The 20,950-nt window shown below is 51.0% G+C and overlaps 1 protein-coding gene across 1 annotated transcript; it reads left to right on the plus strand.

Annotated features, from left to right (window-relative positions):
* The first annotated feature begins 1,912 nt into the window (after positions 1–1,912).
* Positions 1,913–13,135, plus strand: STC2 (stanniocalcin 2). Its single transcript, NM_001305923.1, is given in 4 exon segments — positions 1,913–2,191; positions 4,217–4,359; positions 6,795–7,006; positions 11,955–13,135. Coding segments are annotated over 4 exon segments (909 nt in total). The 5' UTR covers positions 1,913–2,040; the 3' UTR covers positions 12,358–13,135.
* Positions 13,136–20,950: the final 7,815 nt, after the last annotated feature.

Genomic DNA, 20,950 nt, shown 5'->3' on the forward strand with positions numbered 1-20,950 from the left:
ATAGTGGGCATAGATGGTCAGTTTTTCCCCACCGCTGCAGGTTCGGACCTTCAAAGTGACCATTTATGGATGCTCCCTGGCGCTCCAGCCCAGGGGAAGCCCACTCTGAAGATGCCCTCCCCACCCCCTTCTCTCCTTCCTTCCGACTTAGGAGAGTTGGACACGCCGGACAGCTGCGGCCAGCAGTGGTCATCCTGGCACCCCGCCTCCGCCTTCCCCACGCCCGCGTGCAGCCGGGACACAGGAAAGGAAAGCTTTGGAAGTCAAGCGCCAGCCAAAAGATAACCTGCCAGCGCGTCTCCGCACCCCCTCCCCCAGCCGTGTCACATGGCGGCCCCAACCAGGCGGGCAGTGCGCCCCGCCGCGGAGACCCAGGGCCGCGTCGCCTGGGCAGTGGGTGATGAAACTTCCCAGGCGCATTACCGCAGAGGGCGCGGGCGGGGCGCGGGGTGGGGGTGGGGGATGGAGAGCTGGTACCCGGGCTCACCTGTTCTCCTGGAGGAGGGTGGGGACGAGGGGAGGGGCGAGTGCGCGCCAACGCCGGGTGCGTGCCCGGGGGCGCTCGGTCGCGGCGCTCTTGTCCCCGCCCTCCCTCAGCCCTGAGAGCCCCCCGAGCTGCGCCGTGGGGTGACGGGACGGAGAGCAGTTCCTGTCCCAGGCCCCGGCGCGGGGGAGACGTGAGCGTGCACACGTACACACATAGCAGGGGAAAAGGCGCTCCAAGCGGCGCCCAACTTTCTCCTTCCCTCCGCGGGCCGGGGGAGAAAGTAGCCGGGGCTATCCCCACCCAGCGGTTCTGGGGAGGGGGCCGAACAAGAAAAGGGAGGAGATGGAGATAATTTCCCCGGATTTAGCTTTTTTGTCTTTGTTTTTGTTCTCACCACTTCCATCGGATGACTGGAGAGTAAAAGGGAACCCAGAGCGGGGTGGCGAGCAGCGCTTTGAGAAAATGCAGGAGTGTGTTTGGAGACGCGTAAAGTTGTCTTTCAAGCTCTAGCCTCCGGGCACGCGATGCTCCGCGGCGGCTGACTCAGGGCTGCCTTGGGCCTCCCTGCCACCCTCCTGGAAATGATGCAAGTCCCGACTGTCACCTGGATCCCTGCAGCCCAGCCTGGAATGCGTCTGGATCAGGGGAAGGACAAGAAACGACACTCCAGGTGTTGCACGGCCCACCAAAGCGGGAAGATAGGGCAGTTGCTCAGACCAAATACTATATCTAGTACTTCTGCTCCTATCTTCAATCGTGGGGTTCTTTTTAATGCAAAGTGTCACAAGGCTAGGAATTCCCATGTGTGCTCAGTTGGCCCACAGCATCATTGTGCCCGGGAAACTGCTTCAATTTATTAAGTCCTCTGGGCTGAGAATCTCACTGAATTCCAAAAGGCGGAAAGAGGAAACTTTCCCAACCCGATGCGGGTGTGACGTGAGCCAGGGGCCCGAGGGACTCTGTCCCAGAGCAGACCGTCCCCCTTTAACAGCAACTGGAGCTTGGATTCGCGTTTATATTCTACAGTCCTTTCGACCATTGCCCTGGAGCACCCGCACACGCACGCATCTCCGGCCGCGCTCACACACACTCATACACACGCACGCAAACGCGTGGCCGCCGCCAGGTCGGCAACTTTGTCGGGCGCTCCCAGCGGAGCTCGGCTTCCTCCTGTAGTAGTTGAGCGCAGGCCCCGCCTCCCGGCCGTGTTGTCAAAAGGGCCGGGGTCTCGGATTGGTCCAGCCGCCGGGACAACACCTGCTCGACTCCTTCATTCAAGTGACACCAGAGCTTCCAGGGATATTTGAGGCACCATCCCTGCCATTGCCGGGCACTCGCGGCGCTGCTAACGGCCTGGTCACATGCTCTCCGGAGAGCTACGGGAGGGCGCTGGGTAACCTCTATCCGAGCCGCGGCCGCGAGGAGGAGGGAAAAGGCGAGCAAAGAGGAAGAGTGGGAGGAGGAGGGGAAGCGGCGAAGGAGGAAGAGGAGGAGGAGGAGGAGGGGAGCACAAAGGATTCAGGTCTCCTGGCGGGAGGTTAATACCAAGAACCATGTGTGCCGAACGGCTGGGCCACTTCATGACCCTGGCTTTGGTGTTGGCCACCATTGACCCGGCGCGGGGGACCGACGCCACCAACCCACCCGAGGGTCCCCAAGACAGGAGCTCCCAGCAGAAAGGCCGCCTGTCCCTGCAGAATACAGGTAAGTGCATGTGCCCCCGCAACCGGGAGCTACTGGGAGAGGACACCGTGCACCCACGCGGCGCGCCCCAGGCGTTTCACCGGGAGCCAGGCGCCCACCCACGGCCACGCAAACTCTTGGGATGGCACGGGACGTGCAAAGGGAAGCGCGAGGCAAGGCGAGGTCCGCGCCGGGCTCCGAGCGCCCGGAATCTGCACGTGCTAGCAAGGGTGATGAAATGGCTGGGGCAGGACTTGTTGCTGTCCTCCCCAGGGTCGAGGGGAAATGAGGCAGCGTCTGACGCTGGCAGCCCCAGCCCCCGCCCCCGAGTCCCGGGTCCGGTGCAAAGCGCGCTTCATCCCGGCCGGCACGCGGGAGGCACAGAGGGTCCCCGGAGCTGGGCTGCGCCCTGCATCCGGAGAACTTCTCTTCCCAGCCTGACGGCCTCAGTAAGAGTGCCGCGTCTTCCCCCTCCTCAAAAGATGCCGGACATCCTAGAACTTTGCCGGCGAGACAGATGGCACTGCGAACTTTCCCCCTGGGGGCACTGCTTTCGGAAGGGAGCGTGGGGGCGGCGCAAAGCGTACCTCCGCGGTGCTGCCGCCATCCCCAGCTCCTGGCCAGGTCAGCAAGCCAAGAAATGGTGACATGACCCGAACCGTGCGCCTCCTCTGCTCGACCGGCTCTTGGCTCACCAGCAAGCTACAAAGCAGAGCCAGGCGTGCAGGGCACGGGGCTGGCCCTTTTCCCAGCTCGGAAAGAGAAAGAAAATCTGCCTACAGCTCCTTCGCTCCACGACCCCTCCCCCGACTTTGGGGGGCCGTGTGAACGCGGCGGCGTGCGTGCGCTCACCGCACGAGCAAGAATGCACGAGTGCCCATTAGGGACGCCCCAAGTGAGTGAATCGCGGCCCTGCGCGGTCCTGCCCCGGCGGCGCGTGGGGTCTTACGGAGCCTGTCACCTCCACATGCTGGGGCCGGCACCCCCACCACCCCAGACCCTCGCCCACCCTCCCCCTCCTCTGGCGCTTCCTCTGAGAACTGAACGTGATTCTCGGTGGTTGGGGACCCTCAACAATAAACGCCCCTCATTCTCTCGCTGGATTTAATCTGATGCGGATTATCTGCTCCGACCCCGCCCTTCTTCCAAAATATACTTTTCTGATGTAATTTTGTGGTTGGTTTAAATCAGAGACTTGGGTAGTGGGAAGGGAGGGAAGAGGCTTTGCACGCTGCAGCCTGACAGTTAACTCCCTCCGTCTGCCCTTTCCGAGAGAGGAATGGGGGCCACATTCAGTGAAGAGCTGCAAGCTCCCTCCCGGGCGGAGGGAATTCTAGGGGATTGGGTGATATACCTCACCCCATCCCTAATTAAAAGGAGCCTGCAACCGCGGATAGTGGCGTTGCTGAAGGCTCGCCCCCATCTGACTCCACTCCTAAGCCTGCTGGCCAACCGCAGCTTCCCTAGCTGGTATTTTAATGCGAAGGGTTGGGAGGCACTGCCTTAATAGGAATTTTGTTTTGATTTTTAGGTGTTGAATCATAAAGCTGAATTGAAACTGCTTTTTAGATGCTGTCATTTGGGTGTCAGGAAGCAAATGGCTGTAAGTTAATAGCAGCAACTTCTACAGATCAAGTAGAGAACGGTACTTCATTGACGAAGTACAGTCTTCAACTCAAAATTTTATTTTTGTCTGTGGATTTAAAAAGCTGAAATATATTTCGCTCTCAAACTAAGTATTGCCACAAATACTTTAATAAAATGGAAAGGATGAAAAGGAGGAATGCTCAGACCAGCCTTCTGGTTGTAATTTTTGTAATTTTCAGCTCTTTTCTACAAATATTTACAAATATATTTTTCATGAGTAGATTAAAGGAAGAAATTTTGTTTCCCAGGCTTTTTAGGTCCTGAAATAGTCATTACTAACTCTTTTTTCCTCCTTAAATTTTCCTTGAGTTGTTACTAACTTTTATTTCAAATGACCTCTCTGCACTGCCCAGCATGGGTTCCAGTTTTGTATATATTTGTATGTGATTTTCCTTTTAGCGGAGATCCAGCACTGTTTGGTCAACGCTGGCGATGTGGGGTGTGGCGTGTTTGAATGTTTCGAGAACAATTCTTGTGAGATTCGGGGCTTACATGGGATTTGCATGACTTTTCTGCACAACGCTGGAAAATTTGATGCCCAGGTAAAAATCCATCCAGAGCATGAAGAATGTTTGGGGTGAGCATACATGATTGAAATGTTCATTGGAAACCCTTGTTAACCAACTTCCTTTGCTGTTCCTTGTGGTGTGTTTTAGTGCTTGCAAGCGACAGTCTAGGTATAAAACATTATTCCAGTGTCTCCCCTCTGCACTCATAAACTGTGTCTACACAGGCAGGGTGGACTGGAGACCAATGTCTTAATAAATAATAAACACCTTGTAAGGGGACATGCTGTGTCTGGCCACCCAGAACTCAGTCTCCAAAGCCCATTGCATGAGAGGTAGGGGCAAGAACCCCTAATTATACATTTCAGAAGCCATTTTCACCTACTAGGGAAATGAGACACAAAGTGTGTAGAAATCCATCATGTGGTGTGTGTGCAGGCAACCCAAATAACTCAGGACCTCCAAAAGAGCAGACTTCTATTCCTCCTGAGTAGCAGATCCTTCTCTCCCAACCTGTCAGGTCAAAACCCTGATCGAGTCCTTCAATTCCACACTTTCCTTTTGCTCTATATAATAAATATAGTCAGGGCCTGACCCACTTCGGTTATCCCAGGGTCCCAAGGGCAACGTGGAGTTGCTGCTCAGGGCAAGGCAGGAACACAACAAGCAACCTATGGCTCCAGTGCCAACAACGCAAATTCATTTTTAGATGGCATGTGGCTTCAGACTCACCTTCTTCGTGTTCTCCCTGGCCACTTATATGTCCTGTTGAAATGCCCTGTTACTGTATCTCAGAAACCTCTCTCCTGGTTCATTGGAGAGCAATGCCAACATTTGGAGGTGGCCATCAGTTTAGGTGAGATTTATGGATGTCACCAGTCCCCATCCACTGACATACAGTAGTGAGCCTGACAAAGCAGTGCCTGGGAACAAGGAGGGGAGGTGATGACAGGGCAGGCAGCCTAAACTGCAGAGGATGTGCAGTGGCCAGAGGGGAAACTGAAACCAGGGAAGGAAAGAGGTAGAACTTTGAACTCCTTGAGGCTCCCTAATAAAGCATCACTCTGGATTAACGGGAATTAGGAAACGTAATAGGAAATCCGGAGGAAAGACGTGTATTTAAGGGCAATCCCACAGGATGTCAGGGAAGAATACCAAGAACAGATTGCCACAGCCCTCGCATAAATTCATCTTCCTCTTTTTTTCTCAACCAACAGGAATATGTTCTCAAGTTAGAGGCATCCCTTTCAAGTCGATGCTCAGCACATAACTGCTTAATAAACGGGCACACCCTGCCCTCCATTCCGTTTGGCTCTGACTGGAGAGTCAAAAGAGAGGGGGCCACGGGGAGGGTGCTCAGGCCACATGGTTTTTCAGAGATCAGATGCTATCTGTAGACATTTCTATGGCTGCTAAAGAGAGAACCAAAATAAATGTGCTGGCTGGCTTCCCACTTCCAACCTAAACCCATTTACTTTCTCAACTCAGTGACTTCCGGGTCTGTCTAAAAACAGAGGGGTGACCTCTCAGACGACAGCTCGTTTCTATAGTAATGTGGGGTGCGGGGATTCCTGGGTAGGCATCCCACAATGCCTCCGGGCCGCGGGAGGTTGATAAGGGAGCAGCACCGAGCTTGCCTCCATACCCCCAACAGCTGTCTCCTTTCTAGGATAAGCACAATCAAACGGGGTTGCCAGGAAAGAGAACTGCAGGCCAGATGTATGCCTGGCTGCCTTCGCCACTCCGAGGCAGGGAGTGTGGGGGAGGGGCCGCCAGTGCGGCAGTTCAGACTCCAGATGCTGCCAGGCAGGGTGCCAGGCCGGCCTTTTAGAGGCAATAATCCGAACAGTTTAAAGGAGTAGAGTCATTTTCAAAAAGGAAAAGAACGCTCTTCCTGGTAGGGTAGGAGGAGACAAGGGTATGGATTTGGGGCGTGGGAGGCACTGAGGCAGAAAGGGAGGCACAGTCAGCAGTCAATCTTGGTGTCGCCCCTGGAATCAAGAGAGAAAGGAAAAGTGTGAGATTTGGACATGCAGGCACCTTCCACCCAGGGGAAACTGCTTGTGAGAACCGTGAAGGATTTATGGATTTGTGTCTGGCCAAATTCCATTTGTGTTCCGGAAAAGTTGTCACCAAACAACCAGCACTGGGCTACCTGAGAGACACATAGCCACGGAAGCCCCCGTTGGAGGGAAACTCACAGAGTAGCTGGGGAGGAAGGAGGAAGATGTGTTAGTCTACAGAATGAACATCCCTTGTTGCCAAGTGCTGGGGGTGTCATGTCACTCTGGACATGCCTCCTGATGTGGCATTGCCTGTCACCTGGGAGGACATCCGTCTCTGGTGGGGCCTTGGGATTCTGATGTCAGGAATATCCTGTGTAAGCCTAAGAAGGGCTGAAATGTCCAAGCGTGTAACGAGGTCTCCTGCTTTCTGCCCCTCTCTCCCTTCCCCGGCCTGTGTGTTCTCAGGGCAAGTCATTCATCAAAGACGCCTTGAAATGTAAGGCCCATGCTCTGCGGCACAGGTTCGGCTGCATAAGCCGGAAGTGCCCGGCCATCAGGGAAATGGTGTTCCAGTTGCAGCGGGAATGCTACCTCAAGCACGACCTGTGCGCGGCTGCCCAGGAGAACACGCGGGTGATAGTGGAGATGATCCATTTCAAGGACTTGCTGCTGCACGAGTGAGTACTGCCCCACAGAGGGCCTGGGGTGGAAGGGCCACACCAAGGGCGGCAAGGTGTATGGGAGGAGAGCCGCGTTGCTTCTACAGGTTGAATGCCTGTCAAATGGAGGTTTCCATTTACTTCAGAAAGCTACCCCGACTCTCCTAAAAGGCCCCTTTCCTGCTGCTTTCAGGAAAAGAGAGAATTCCCTCATCAGTCTCAAAACCACGAGCAACAGAAATGGAAATCGTTTTACTAAGAATGAAATGTGTCAATTCAGAAATGCTCTTCATCTTCCCCTTAGCCAAGAACCCACTAGCTCTCAGAATATTCTGAGTAGCTGTAGAGGTGTCCTTACCAACAGCAGATTGCTAATAACATTGGTTGAATATTTACCAAGTGCCAGGCACTGGGCTAAGAGCTCCTTGTGAATTTTTCACTTGATCCTCACAACAGCCCTTGTCACCTCCATTTGACAGATGAGAAAACTGAGACTCACTAAGGCGAAGCTCACACAGCTAGTGACAGGCAAAGCCAGGCTTGGGACCTGGCTCCAGTCTGCTGAGCAGTCTGGCTCCAGAACCTATACTCTCAAATGCCGAAAACAGAGCTATAGATGCTTTTCCTGCCTCCTTAAGTTTCCTTTCCCTTAGAAGGTTGAGTTCACCTTCTCTAATACATTAGTACTCTCTCAGAAAAATGCAAAACAAATGCCAAAAACTTTAATCAGCTAAACACTTTTATGCCAAAACAAGGAAATGTGAACTTACTTATTTCAATACTTGAAATTCAATGATAAAATCAGGATGCATCATTCCTTACAAAATATTTCTGCTGTAGGATCCTAAATTTTGCAGCATGGTAAAGCACGTTGGTACACAATTGTTCCTAACATGAGGCAGGGCCAGGAGCCCCTAAAGATAATTTTTTTTTTAATATTGACAATGGCTCTTTCCTCAGAGACATAGGGCAGAAAGAAAGCCACTAGCCAAGCAGTTTCGTACAAGTCATTACCAGTTTGATGGCACTGTTGGTCTCTCCATGGTGACTCATTGAGCCAAATCAGTATAATTTTATGAACTCTTGATCCTCAGTTTGTGCCACAACCTTCTTCCAGTTATGTCCCTACCACACCAACACCACTCAGACGACAGAGAACAACCACCACCTCCTGTCTCTTTCCACTTGGTTATAAGGTCATAGGCATCTTGCAACACCCTTGGTACAGTGTTAGAATCATACAATTCATGGCGAAACTCTGCAGGAAGCTCTTGCCAAAAGCAAAATAATATTGTATTTTCCTTGAATTAGGCTAATGCCTTACAAAATATTTTTTATCCTTCAAATATTTGTAAGGGAACAGTAGCAACCACAGCATCATCAACAACAATGACAGCTGTCTTTTTTTTTTTTTTTTAATGTGCTAGGCCCTTGGCCGGGGCCTTTACATGGGTTATCTCATTTATCTTCCCCAAAGATGCTACAAGATAGAAATTACTATGCCCAAGAGGAGGAAAGTGAAGCTAAGACATTAGAGAACTCGCACTGAGGTTTGATTCCTGCTTTTAAGCTTCGGAATTGCTGGTATACATGACTCTAGCCAGTCGTCAGGAATAGACTTCAAACTCGCTCCCAGCCTATAATCTCCCTGCTAGACCAGAAAGGTCTCACAGCTCCCCACATGTGGTGGGCTTCTTGTCCTTTTATCAAATATATCCCCATTACACAAGGAGAACACTCTAAAATTTCCTTCCTTCAGGTGCCTCTGGAAGAGACAAATGCCCCCATGGCTAGGAAATGCCATGAGCTGTACTCACCTCCAGCCCTGTCCCCCGTTAGAGAGAGTTTGCTGGCCTCAGGAATGGGTGGGTGATGGGGCCCATTCCTAGTTTATGAGGCTATAATGCATGCCTGGAGCACAGGAAGACTATCTTTCTTGGAGAAAAGTATTCTTTGGGAAAACTGAAGGTTGGAAGTCCCGCCCCCTCCCCTTAATTAAGTAGAAGGTAAAGCCTTCTTCTAGTGTCTCCTTCTTGGGAATGTGGCCCTCAGGGCCATGGTCTCCTCACACCATTCAGAATGAGCCTATGACCCCCTACCCCAGCCTGCTCTGGAAATGCAGGCAGCCCATATAAGAAGCCTGGTCACATGCTGTTCCTCTTGCTTTCCCCTAAGTCATCTCTAGGCAGGGGTCTCCACTAACTCCAGCTTCCCAAAAGCCCCCATTACCTTTCCTTCTGAAGCCATGATGTGACAGTGCATCGACTTGTACTTCTAGCTGAACTGCCTGCTTTTTAGTTTTGTTTTTTTTTCAAGCATCTTAACTGATTAAAGTATCTTATCAGTCCCCAAATATCAAGAAGGTCATTTCCGAATGTGTGGTATTGGTCAAAAAAATTAAAAAAGAGAACTGAATTTGCTTTTCACTTTAGAGATGAGGAAATCACAGTCACCCCAGAATCTGCACCACCCCATCCTTCAACCCAACCCCCATCCACACCAGAACACTCACCCCCAATTAATGCTGCTCTTTTTAAGCTCTTCCTCTCTGCTCCCCTCACCCCTTCCTGCCCGCCCCACTTTCTGCATAGCATCTGTCTCCCCCTAGCTGCAGCCGGCCTGGCTTGACCCCCACTCGCCGTGTTGCTGGGTGCTGGCAGGCTCCAGGCACATCCCCCTCCAAGTATTTTTAAAAATCCTTTAGCCTTGCTGACACCCAGTTGAACGAGCTGGACTTTGTCATTAGACACGGGCTGAGCTTGCAGCCTGAGAAGGCAACATGCCAGCTCGGAACACGGCTTAGATTAACTTGGTTCGGCACACACACCCCTCCCCGCAGTTCACAGCTTCCTCCTGGAGAGAAAGAGGGCCAAGGGCAGGGGAGAGCATGGGCTCGTCCAGCCTTCTCGGATCCAGATCCACCTTGGGCTTCTGGGGGCTCATCTGGCAGACAGAACGCCCTGGCAGAGAAGGTGAAAGAGAGACAGTCTGTATATCCCCAAGACAGCCCTCCCCTTAATCTGGGGCAAGAAGCTTGAAGACAGCATCCAGTTAGTATCTCAGAAAGACAGACACTCACCCCTGCAGTGTGCTCATCTAGCTCTGGTGCCGTGGCAGGCACAGTCAGGTGCTAAAATCCCGTTGCTGCTTTAGCAGACACACTCAGTGAACTTGAGCTCCAGAGGCAGCTTCTAGTTTTCAAAAAATAGAAGGAAACAAGCACTCGTGAAGCATTTCCCTCATATTGCCTCCTGCATGCCCACCTCAGGGCAGTCCAAGGAGACAGCGTTAGGTTGTCTTGCGTTGTCAGGGGCCGGCCTTAGAGGGTTTACAGCCCTTTGCCCAGCGACCATGCACAGACGTGCTGACTCCAAAGTCATCAAACTGGCCCTAAACAGCAGCTTGATCTCTATCAGCCAGAGCATTCCTCCTCTCTGCTCTGCTCTCAGCCAAGCCCTGGGCCCTGAAGCCCAGAAGCTTCCAAAAGCCACCTTCTCCCTGCTCTTCTCAGTTTTTACATCCATGAGATGAGGACAGTTCACTCAATTCCAGCTTGAGGACTAATTAATAAAAATGCAGTAAACTACTTCACGCATCTCAAAATACAGTCTGCTCTTTCCACATAGCAACAGCTGCCAGCTTGCAAAGAAAAGGCTCCATGGGCTGTAACGCAGCCTCGCTGGTGGCCCAGGCTTAGGGAGGACAAATCAGGTTGCTCCTTGTTATGAATGACCTCACATTCCAGGGTGACTTCCCTGCTCAGGGTGATGGCCCAGAGCTGCAGTGCTTACGGTCAGATAAATCAGAACGTTTGCCAGCGAGGACTGCCTAGGAATGCTGGTTAGCCATGTGAAACATTCTATACCCCCCTTGGGGGGGTTTAAAGGCCAGTGAGAGGTTAAAATAAAAGCTCAGTGAGTGACCCATGAGAGCCCATTGCTGGGGACACTCCTTATCAGATGGACTTGTAAATATAAAAAGCAGATGCTCCTGCCTTCTGCACACCTTGTCCACCCCCTGGAGTAAATTCTTCCAGCAGTTTTCCTAAAGAACAGCCCAAGGCAACCGGAATGGCCTGAGCAACTGGCTCTGCCCTCCAGAACTAGGCGAGTTCGTTGCACAGCGAGCTGTCTCTCACTCCAAACACAGGGTCCCCTGACCGCCAGCCTTCAACTCCAATCTAAGGAAGCCCAGACTGAAAGAATAAAGATGCGTAGATGGCCACAGCTACTCCCCAGCCTCTGCTACTGAGAGAGGGAGTCACTGCATGCGCGGGCAACGACGTCCCAGGGAGGCGGTCTTCCTCCCTCCCACTTCAGCTCTTCCATACTCCTCCAGATGCAGAGGAAATGCATCCAATAACTTCCAAAAACACCCTTCTTCATCTTGAGCCTAAACCCGGGGCAAACACAAACATGGGGAAAATGGTTTCTTGGGAGCTTCTCACAGAAGGCACACGGCCCTAAACCTTCATGGTTTCCTCTTCTCTACCAAAAAGAATCTTCTGTTTGGGAGTCTATGTAAGGCCCTGCACCATTTGCCTAATTATGATTCCACTGGACCGCAGAGCCAACTCCACTCTAGCTGAAACTCACCTAGTTAGTGTAGCCTAAAGGCACCCAGAGCTCTCCTGCCATTATTCCCGCAGCCGTCCGGATTTCTCACCTTCCCCAGAGGGTCTTCATTTTAGGGTCCTAAGCTCTCATCCTAAGAGCCATAAGCTCTTACCCTATGCACCTGTGAGCCTGGGACACAATGGCCACCCAATAAGTGTTGGTTGAGGCCAGTACTCCATAAACTACGAGAAAAGGCTTGAAGTCATTTGAGAGAGACCTTCCATTGAACCCAAGCCAAGCACCGGCCATGCCTCCTTCCCAGCATTGCCCCTACCCTCTGTGGTCCATTTGGGACTTGCTCCATTCCCAGCCCCTCTCTCTCTCTCTCTCTCTCTGCTTTCAATCTTTAGACCCTACGTGGACCTCGTGAACTTGCTGCTGACCTGTGGGGAGGAGGTGAAGGAGGCCATCACCCACAGCGTGCAGGTTCAGTGTGAGCAGAACTGGGGAAGCCTGTGCTCCATCTTGAGCTTCTGCACCTCAGCCATCCAGAGGCCTCCCACGGCGCCCCCTGAGCGCCAGCCCCAGGTGGACAGAGCCAAGCTCTCCAGGGCCCACCACGGGGAAGCAGGACATCACCTCCCAGAACCCAGCAGTAGGGAGACTGGCCGAGGTGCCAAGGGTGAGCGAGGTAGCAAGAGCCACCCAAACGCCCATGCCCGGGGCAGAGTCGGGGGCCTTGGGGCTCAGGGACCTTCCGGCAGCAGTGAGTGGGAGGATGAACAGTCTGAGTATTCCGATATCCGGAGGTGAAATGAAAGGCCAGGCCGCGAAATCTTTCCTCCACTCCGTCCATTTTCTTATCTATGGACATTCCAAAACATTTACCATTAGAGAGGGGGGATGTCACACACAGGATTCTGTGGGGACTGTGGACTTCATCGAGGTGTGTGTTCGCGGAACGGACAGGTGAGATGGAGACCCCTGGGGCCGTGGGGTCTCGGGGGTGCCTGGTGAACTCTGCACTTACACGTACTCAAGGGAGCGCGCCCGCGTTATCCTTGTACCTTTGTCTTCTTTCCATCTGTGGAGCCAGTGGGTGTCGGCCGCTCTGTTGTGGGGGAGGTGAACCAGGGAGGGGCAGGGTAAGGCAGGGCCCCCGGAGCTGGGCCACACAGTGGGTGCTGGGCCCCGCCCCGAAGCTTCTGGCGCAGCAGCGACTGGTGCTGTCTCCACGGAAGTCAGGGCGGCTGGATTCCAGGACAGGAGTGAATGTAAAAATAAATATCGCTTAGAATGCAGGAGAAGGGTGGAGAGGAGGCAGGGGCCGAGGGGGTGCTTGGTGCCAAACTGAAATTCAGTTTCTTGTGTGGGACCTTGAGGTTCAGAGCTCTTGGCAGGGGTGGGGGGAGGAGTGTCATTTCTATGTGTAATTTCTGAGCCATTGTTCTGTCTGGGCTGGGGGGGACACTGTCCAAGGGAGTGGCCCCTATAAGTTTATATTTTAACCACTGCTTCAAATCTCGATTTCACTTTTTTATTTATCCAGTTATATCTACATATCTGTCGTCTAAATAAATGGCTTTCAAACAAAGCAACTGGGTCATTAAAACCAGCTCAAAGGGGTTTAAAAAAAAATTTTAAAAAAAAAAACAGCCCATCCTTTGAGGCTGATTTTGTTGTTGTTGTTGTTAAGTTCTATTGTAAAAGCTATCAAACAGCGACATAGCCATACATCTGACTGCCTGACACGCACTCCTGCCCACTTGGGGGGAACCTTCCACCCAGAGGAAAATGCACACATGGGGAGTCCATTTGACAAATTTCCCTTAGGGTTTTGTTATCTCACCTTGACCCTCAGCCAAGACTGGTAAAGCTGTGTCCTGGCGATTCCAGGAGGCCCAGCTGGAAACCTGGCTTCTCCATGTGAGAGGATGGGAAGGAAAGAAGAGAATGAAGACTACTTAGTAATTCCCATCAGGAAATGCTGACCTTTTACATAAAATCGAGGAGACTGCTGAAAATCTCTAAGGAACAGGATTTTCCAGATCCTAATTGGAAATTTAGCAACAAGGAGAGGAGTCCAAGGGGACAAATAAAGACAGAGAGAAGAGACAGAAATAAAATTAAGAGGAAAGGAGAGTGAGGATTTTCATTTAAAGTCTCAGCAGTGGGTTTCTTGGGTTATTTAAAACATCACCTAAATAGGCCTTTTCTTCCTAATAGGCCATCAAATTAAAGCCTATCCTTTCTCAAGCAGGAGCTGGTATTGTAGGGAGTGGCCTGGTATTCTGGGCTGGGCTCTTCTGGAGCAGGGGTCGGCAAACATTGTCTGCAAAGGGCCAGATAGTGAATCCAGTACTTTCAGTTTGGCGAGCCATGAGGTCTCTGTCGAAACTACTCCACTCTGCCGTCCTAGCACAAAGGCAGCCACAGACAACACACAAACGAGAGGGTTTGGCTCCCTTCCAGGAAGATTTATTTAACGGGCCCCCAGCTGAATTTCACTCACAGGACACAGTTCACTGATCTCTGTTCTAGTGAGTGGGCCAAAAAGCATATGCATCCTTATCTGTCAACTCATCAGCTCTTCCTCAAGGCAACCTGAAGCCAGACACCAAGAAACTAAGTGTATCTGCTCCAAAATGACTTGTTCCCGGAGAATGCCTTCAACCAAAACACAGCTAGTATTTCTATGACCCAAATCCAATCCCAGTCTTTCATGATCCATGCCGGGGTGGGGGAGAATCATTGGTTGGGGGAGGGGAGGAAACCCCACCTCCAACCCCCGCCACCGGTCCCGCCAGCACCCAGCAAGATCTGGGCCTGCAGAGAACAGAAGAGCTGGTGCACTTAATCCAGCTCTGCCCTTGTGGGGAGGAGGACCTGTGTGTCAGGCTCTGCCATGGGAACGCGTGTAAACCGTGGCCGTCTCCTGCAGTGAGCCACCGCAGCAGGCACGTTGACTGTTTTACTGACATCACTCAAAAGCCAAAGCAATAACATTCTCCCGCCTTGCTGAGTCAGCTGTTCATTTGTCCGCCAGCTCCTGGACTGGATGTGTGAAAGGCATCACTTTTCCATTTTCCTCCGTGTAAATGTTTTATGTGTTCGCCTACTGATGTCCCATTTGTTGCTTCTATTGTAAATATTTGTCATTTGTATTTATTATCTCTGTGTTTTCCCCCAAGGCATAAGATTGCTCACTATGTTCATTTGAACCCGTTGACTGATCTCTGTTGTATATTTTTCACGCCACTGGTTTGTCTTCTTCTCAGAAGTCAGGTAGATGGCATTTCAATCCTGTCCCTCATGTTATTGGAAGCATACAATGGTATTTATTGCTCAGGGTCTTCTGCTCAAAACCGAGGAAGGTCCAAATTTCTGTAAGCATTGATTGAGACATTTGCACAATCTAACATGTAAGCAAAGTAGTCATTAAAAATACACCCTCTCCTTGGGCTTTATACTGCATACAAATTTACTCATGAGCCTTCCTTTGAGGAAGGATGTGGATCTCCAAATAAAGATTTAGTGTTTATTTCGAGCTCTGCATCTTAACATAGATGATCTGAACACCTCTCCTTTGTATCAATAAACAGCCCTGTTATTCTGAAACGAGAGGACCAAGTATAGTAAAACGCTGACATCTAAAACTAAGTAAATAGAAAACACCAGGCCACAACTATAGTCAGACACACACACAAAGGGAGAAATTTAAACTTGAACCAAGTAAAAGGCTTCACGGAAATAGCATGGAAAAACAATGCTTCCAGTGGCCACTTCCTAAGGAGGAACAACCCCGTCTGATCTCAGAATTGGCACCACGTGAGCTTGCTAAGTCATAATATCTGTTTCTGTTACGGATTTAGGCAACAGGACTTGTACATTGTCACATTGCATTATTTTTCTTCAAGCATTAATAAACGTTTTAAATAAATGGCTTCCACGTGAGTAGCGTCATTGTCTGAGAGGGTCATTGATGTCCAACGCTCAGGGGCACAGCTTTGAGCAAGTGGACTTGTATGTCAAGAGAATTCTATGCTTCTGCGGATGTTCAGCCTACAGGGAGAGAAGCCAGGTGAAGAGGTCCACCCTAGGCTTCTCCTCCATCAGAGGGACTCTGTCCAAGCCCCTGCCTGAGTCACCCAGACAAGGAGGAGAATAAATTTCACGCAGTCGGCCTGGAAGTACCAGCCCCACACCCCATTAGGGAGGTCCTCAAGGCTCACTCTGGTCTCACCTTTGAGTCTCCCCTGTGGCCTGGCCTCCCCTACTCTCAGACTGAGCCTGCAGCAGGCACCACCAGTTTAACAGCTGAGTGGCCTGGCACACACATGGGAGCCCACTGCCTCCTCCCCAGCTCTTGCTCACAACAGCAGAACAGAGCTAGAGCCCCTGCTTTACGCAATTTGTGCCACTGTTGGTATACCTACTACATGCCAGGCACCACAGTAGGCATTTTGCATGCGTTATGTCATCCTCATTACGTCCCACAAATAATAGGCATCATCCTCATTCTACAGGTGAAGAAACTGTGGTACAGCCTTGTCCCAAACTGTGTGGCTAGTGAGTGGGGTGGGGTCTGAAATCAAACTCAGATCAGGACTCCTATGCCCACACACCTTCCCCGACTTGAGGCCTAGAATCTCCACTTTAATTTTATTTTTAAGTTAAACCCATCAGTGTTATTCCTATTTTACACGAGGCTTGGAGAAAGAATAATTATACTCTTATATTTATAGTTCCAGGCCTCCAAGGAGTTCTGCTTCAAAACGGAAAGAAAAGTTAATGCTCTCACCTTTGCTCTCAGCAAAGACTCAAATTTTGGTTCTGATAAGGAAAGCAGGAGAATCATGGAACCTCCTCATTTTTCTTTGCATGTGGATATTTTTTATAAGGTTCTTATCATGCACCACTGGCAAAGCATTTAGGGAGCATCTGGCTTTCCTGAAACATGCAGCTGGCGCTTTCCTCACTAAACTCACCCCATCACCTTTCTGAGAAGCCAGGCTCCTCCAAACTCTTCACCAACATCATCAGCCTCATCGGGACAGTTGCAGATTCCTGGGGACCCCTCATGTGCTCTATGCTTTGCCTGGTGCTTTAGGGATATTATTTCTGAAACCCATTTTAAAGATAAAGAAACTGAGGCTTCATGGCATTTAATATGCCTGGAGCCAGTCACAAACTAGTGAGCTCTAGAGTCAGCATGCAAATGCACCCCTCCGCCTTGTCTTCTTGCACCCCAAGTGTGAACACATGGGATAAATGCACCCAAACGAGTCCAGAAATGCAGCTGCCTCCCTCTAAACCCCAGGGTTGTTCCAATCCAACTGTTCTGGAACTATTAGGCTGTGGGAGGAAGAAGTCAGAGAGCTTCCAAATATGCTGGGATTTAAACAGAGTTTCCAAAGGAAGCTGGATCTATGCACCCCAAAATCTGGACACAAAACCAAACTGGTTCTAAAGTCAACAAAAAAGAAAGCCCCCTGCTGAGAGGGGACAGCCCCTGGCCAGAGAACAGTTTTTATGTGAATTATTTTTTGTGGGTGGAGAAGAGAAGAAAAGAGCAATAGAAGCCTTGGGCAAGGAGTCCCGTGTTGCTGCTTGCATAAGCAGTTCAGTTTTTATCACTCCCCAAAAAGAACAACAAAAAATGTCACTTCCCAAAGAGTACAGAAAAAAAAGAGTCACAAAGCCAACCGAGGCTTATGCATGAAATGGACTCCACACCAAGATGAACCCAGATCTCATGGCACCTTAGAATCTGTAACCACCTTGCCACCATTGAACATCACGCCTGCCTGGGTGAGCTAAAACTTGGGAGAAACAAGGAAAGCTCTTACATGGAATTCTCAGAGGCAGAGTATTGTTCACAAGGTAAGGAGGAGAATCAGCTGGTTCCATTTCCCATTCGATAATTTCCAGGAATTTTTATAGTTCTTAAAATTCAGGGGGAATGTGCATGTAAAAAAGCAGTGGCAGGCTAGAGAGGACAGGGACCACCTGCTTGTCCCCCGAGATATGAATAACATTCTGCAAAGGGCTGAGTGCTCCAGAGAGGCCTTTGTTCAGAAAGAATGATCAGTCCCTAGAATTCTGTCCCAGAGGTTTATTGCTATGTTTAACAAAACTACCCCTGAAGCTTAGTAGGTATAAAACAACTATTTTATTTTGCTCATAATTTTATAGGTAAGAAATTTGGAAAGGGTGGTTAGACTCTTCACATGGTGGTGGCTGGGGCAACCGGGGCTGGAGGATCCACTTCCAGGATGACCTTCTCTGGATGGTGCCTCGGTGCTCCAGGCCTCCTCTCTTCTCCCCTCCCACTTCTCCTGCAGTCCCCATTGTGGCATCTCGTCCCCCAAGGCCTGTCAGAGCATGACCATCCAGGGGTAGTCTCACTTCTTCCATAGTGACTGGCTGTCCCCAAGACAGGCTGGAGGATCTTACACCATACTCTTCAAATCTAAGCTGTTTTCACCCTTGGTACTATAAGAGCCACAGGTTCTAAACTCCATGAGGACAGAGGCTGTGTCATTTTTTGTACACTGTTGCCTGTATCCCCAGCAGCCCTGCCATTGCTCGGTGTGAGTGAATAAATGAATGGAAGAAACCTCTTGTCTAAAAGGGTGCCAAAATGTCAAATCAGATAAGTTTCAATTTACTTTAACTTCTAAAGCAAACATATCCTTGCATCCTTGTACAAGGGATCAACATGTCATAGAATCAGTGAGAGGGTGTCAAAGTTGAAAATCGCTGGGAAACCTGTAATTTTGGAGTCAAGAGACATAAACAGGGGTACCAGTCCAGCCACCTACTCATCTTGCACCAGGTAAATCTCTTTGGGGATAAGAAAGAAATATAAATAATGACTGAAAAAATCAGGACTGGCCCTGAGACCTTGGCGAATCAGTTCGATTTTCTAAGTCTGTTTCCTTAGCTACAAAATAAGGAAACTAACAGCTACCCTGCTTTCCTCAGGGGAGTGGGGGGCAGCTGAAGATAAAATGACTTAAGCTATATAAAAAGTCACAAAGCCTAGGAAATGCTTTGAAGACTATGACATGCCACGTAAAGGGTGGTGATTACTTCTCACGGCCGTTTCAGAAGACAGTGGCCTAAAGCCAAGATCACGGATGGGATGAGCTGCCTCATGCGTTTTCCTCTGTCCTGTCCCTTCTGGGGCAGGCTCAGGTCTCTAAGGGACCTGACAGAGGGGCCAGCCCCACAGGGTGGGACTTTGCCTGAAGTGGGCATGAGGGGCTGGAGGCTAACTAAGTGGGAGCCCTGAGCGAGTCCCAGCCCCTGCCCCAGCGAAGTGAGTGGACACTGAGCAGCCCCTGGACAGCCCCACGGTGCTCTCACCAGGCTGAGTTCCACCAGGAACGCCATGTGGCAAGCTCCACAGGGTGGCACCAAGGCCCACGCCCGGGAGCAGAGGGCCCTTCCTGCCAGGGCTCCCTCTGAAAACCTCAAGGCAAAGGACTCACAGAAAAGCTAATTAATAAACCTCTTTACTGAGAAAGGAAAGCAGAGCCTGACAAAGACGAGGGAGGAAAGAGATTTGGGGCCAGAGCCCACTCTGCTCTGTGCCAAGGTTCCTAAGAGTTTGACATTTGGAAAAGATCTGGCCTGCAGGAGCCAAGGATTCGGGACAGGGCTCCTTCTGGCTCCCGGGAGTGTCAAGAAGAGAAGGAGGAGGAGGAGGAGGAAAATGACTCAGCTGAAATGAAGAGAAATGTATTTTTAAAAAGTGAAACGATGAAAGGCACAAAGGAACGAAATGGAGCCCCAGGACAGGGTCCAAATGCCTTCTCAGAGTAAGTGGGGCAAATTTTCAAAAAGCTAGAGAGCTCGCCTGGGTTTCTTAGCCAAGAATAACACCATGAAAATGAAGACAGTCCTCTGGGCTCGCCAGACCCACTATTCTCAGACCCTCCCCTCCCAGGTCTCTGTTGGGGCCCGTGCCCACCTCTGCAGGAGAAACACTGACAGCCACCTGGCAGCAGAGACACTTCTCCTCGTTTCCAACTTGAAAAGTGCAGGCGAGGTCTGCAGCAAATGAGTTAGGGAGACAGGCAAACCCTGGGCTCACGTTCACCTAGTAAGACAAGGACAGAAAGGGCGGTCCCATTGCTCCATCGAGTGCATGGGAACTGTCAGGGGGGCAGTGAGGAGAGGGAGATGGAAGGAGTCTCCCTCCCCAGAAGCTGCCACAGCCCCATCCCTTTCAACAGCCAAGGTCAGGTGACCCTGATTGCAAAAGTGTCATTTTGAAATATTCAATGGAGAGCAAGCACAATAATGAGATATGAGAAGAAAGAGAAGCCACCGCCTCCACTGCTCAGACCTCCCTTCTCCAGGGTCATTCAGCAAACATCGTCTTCGTGCCTTCATGCAGGGCTCCTACCTCTTCCTTAGCATGCCACGCCATGGAAACTCATATTACCAGGAAGCCAGCATGGCTGGGAGCACAATGACCAAAGCGACGGAGGACCCCCAGGAAGGATATCAAACTCCCCTGCCCCAAGTGTCTCGAAGCAGGGCCAGGGTAGGAGGCTCCTCACAGCTCTCAGGAGAAAGCAGTCTAACTGTATTCCCCACATTCCAACAGAAAATAGCAAACCAGCAGAGAGCTCTGGCCCTCCAGCCCCTGGGTCATCCCAGTGCCTCCAAGAAAGGAAGCCATTCCTGTGACCCCTCCAGATGGTCACCAGCACCTGGTGGGGAGGTCCCCAGCCTCCTAATGGCTGCAGCTGTGCAGAAGGAATGGGGCCGGCTGCCCTCTGAGGCCCCCACTGCCAACCTTGAATGTCCTGAGATTCCTTTTCCAACCACCACTTGTCTACGCAAACATGTTAGGTCAAGAGGGAAGCCAGCTCCATACTTATATTTCCAAGCCTGGAGCCCCAAAAGCTGTGCCCGTTAGGGTCCTCTAGGAAGCAGAGACAGAATCAAACGCAGGGGAAACACTGCGAAGGATCATGTGAAGAACAGGTGTGGGTAGGCAGAGCCTCAGCCCGTGGTACATTCTGACACTTTTGGAGGGACAGAGGGGCAGAAGGAGGGCTGGGTGGGACTGCAGTTCAGCCCCAAAAGTCCCTGCCAGGATGATGGGGAGCCCCAGAGTGAAGCATGAGGCCTGTACTGGACAGACAGAGGCCCTGCTCCAGCACCCCTGCGTGCTCAGTCACTGCTGGGAGCAGCCTGGGAAGAGTGTGGCTCAGCAGGGACACCGTCAGGGGCCCTGACAGTGGGGCAGCTGGAAGCTGTGAGCAAACCTCATTCTTCACAGCAGGGAGATCTGAGCAGCACACTCCAAGGCTACCTGAGGTCAACGCTTTTTTGAAAAAAAAGAAAAAAAAAAAAAACCTTGCAACAGAACACTGTGCTTAGTTCC

This window comes from Macaca nemestrina, chromosome 6 (genome assembly GCF_043159975.1).
Source record: "Macaca nemestrina isolate mMacNem1 chromosome 6, mMacNem.hap1, whole genome shotgun sequence".
Classification (NCBI taxonomy): Eukaryota; Metazoa; Chordata; class Mammalia; order Primates; family Cercopithecidae; genus Macaca; species Macaca nemestrina.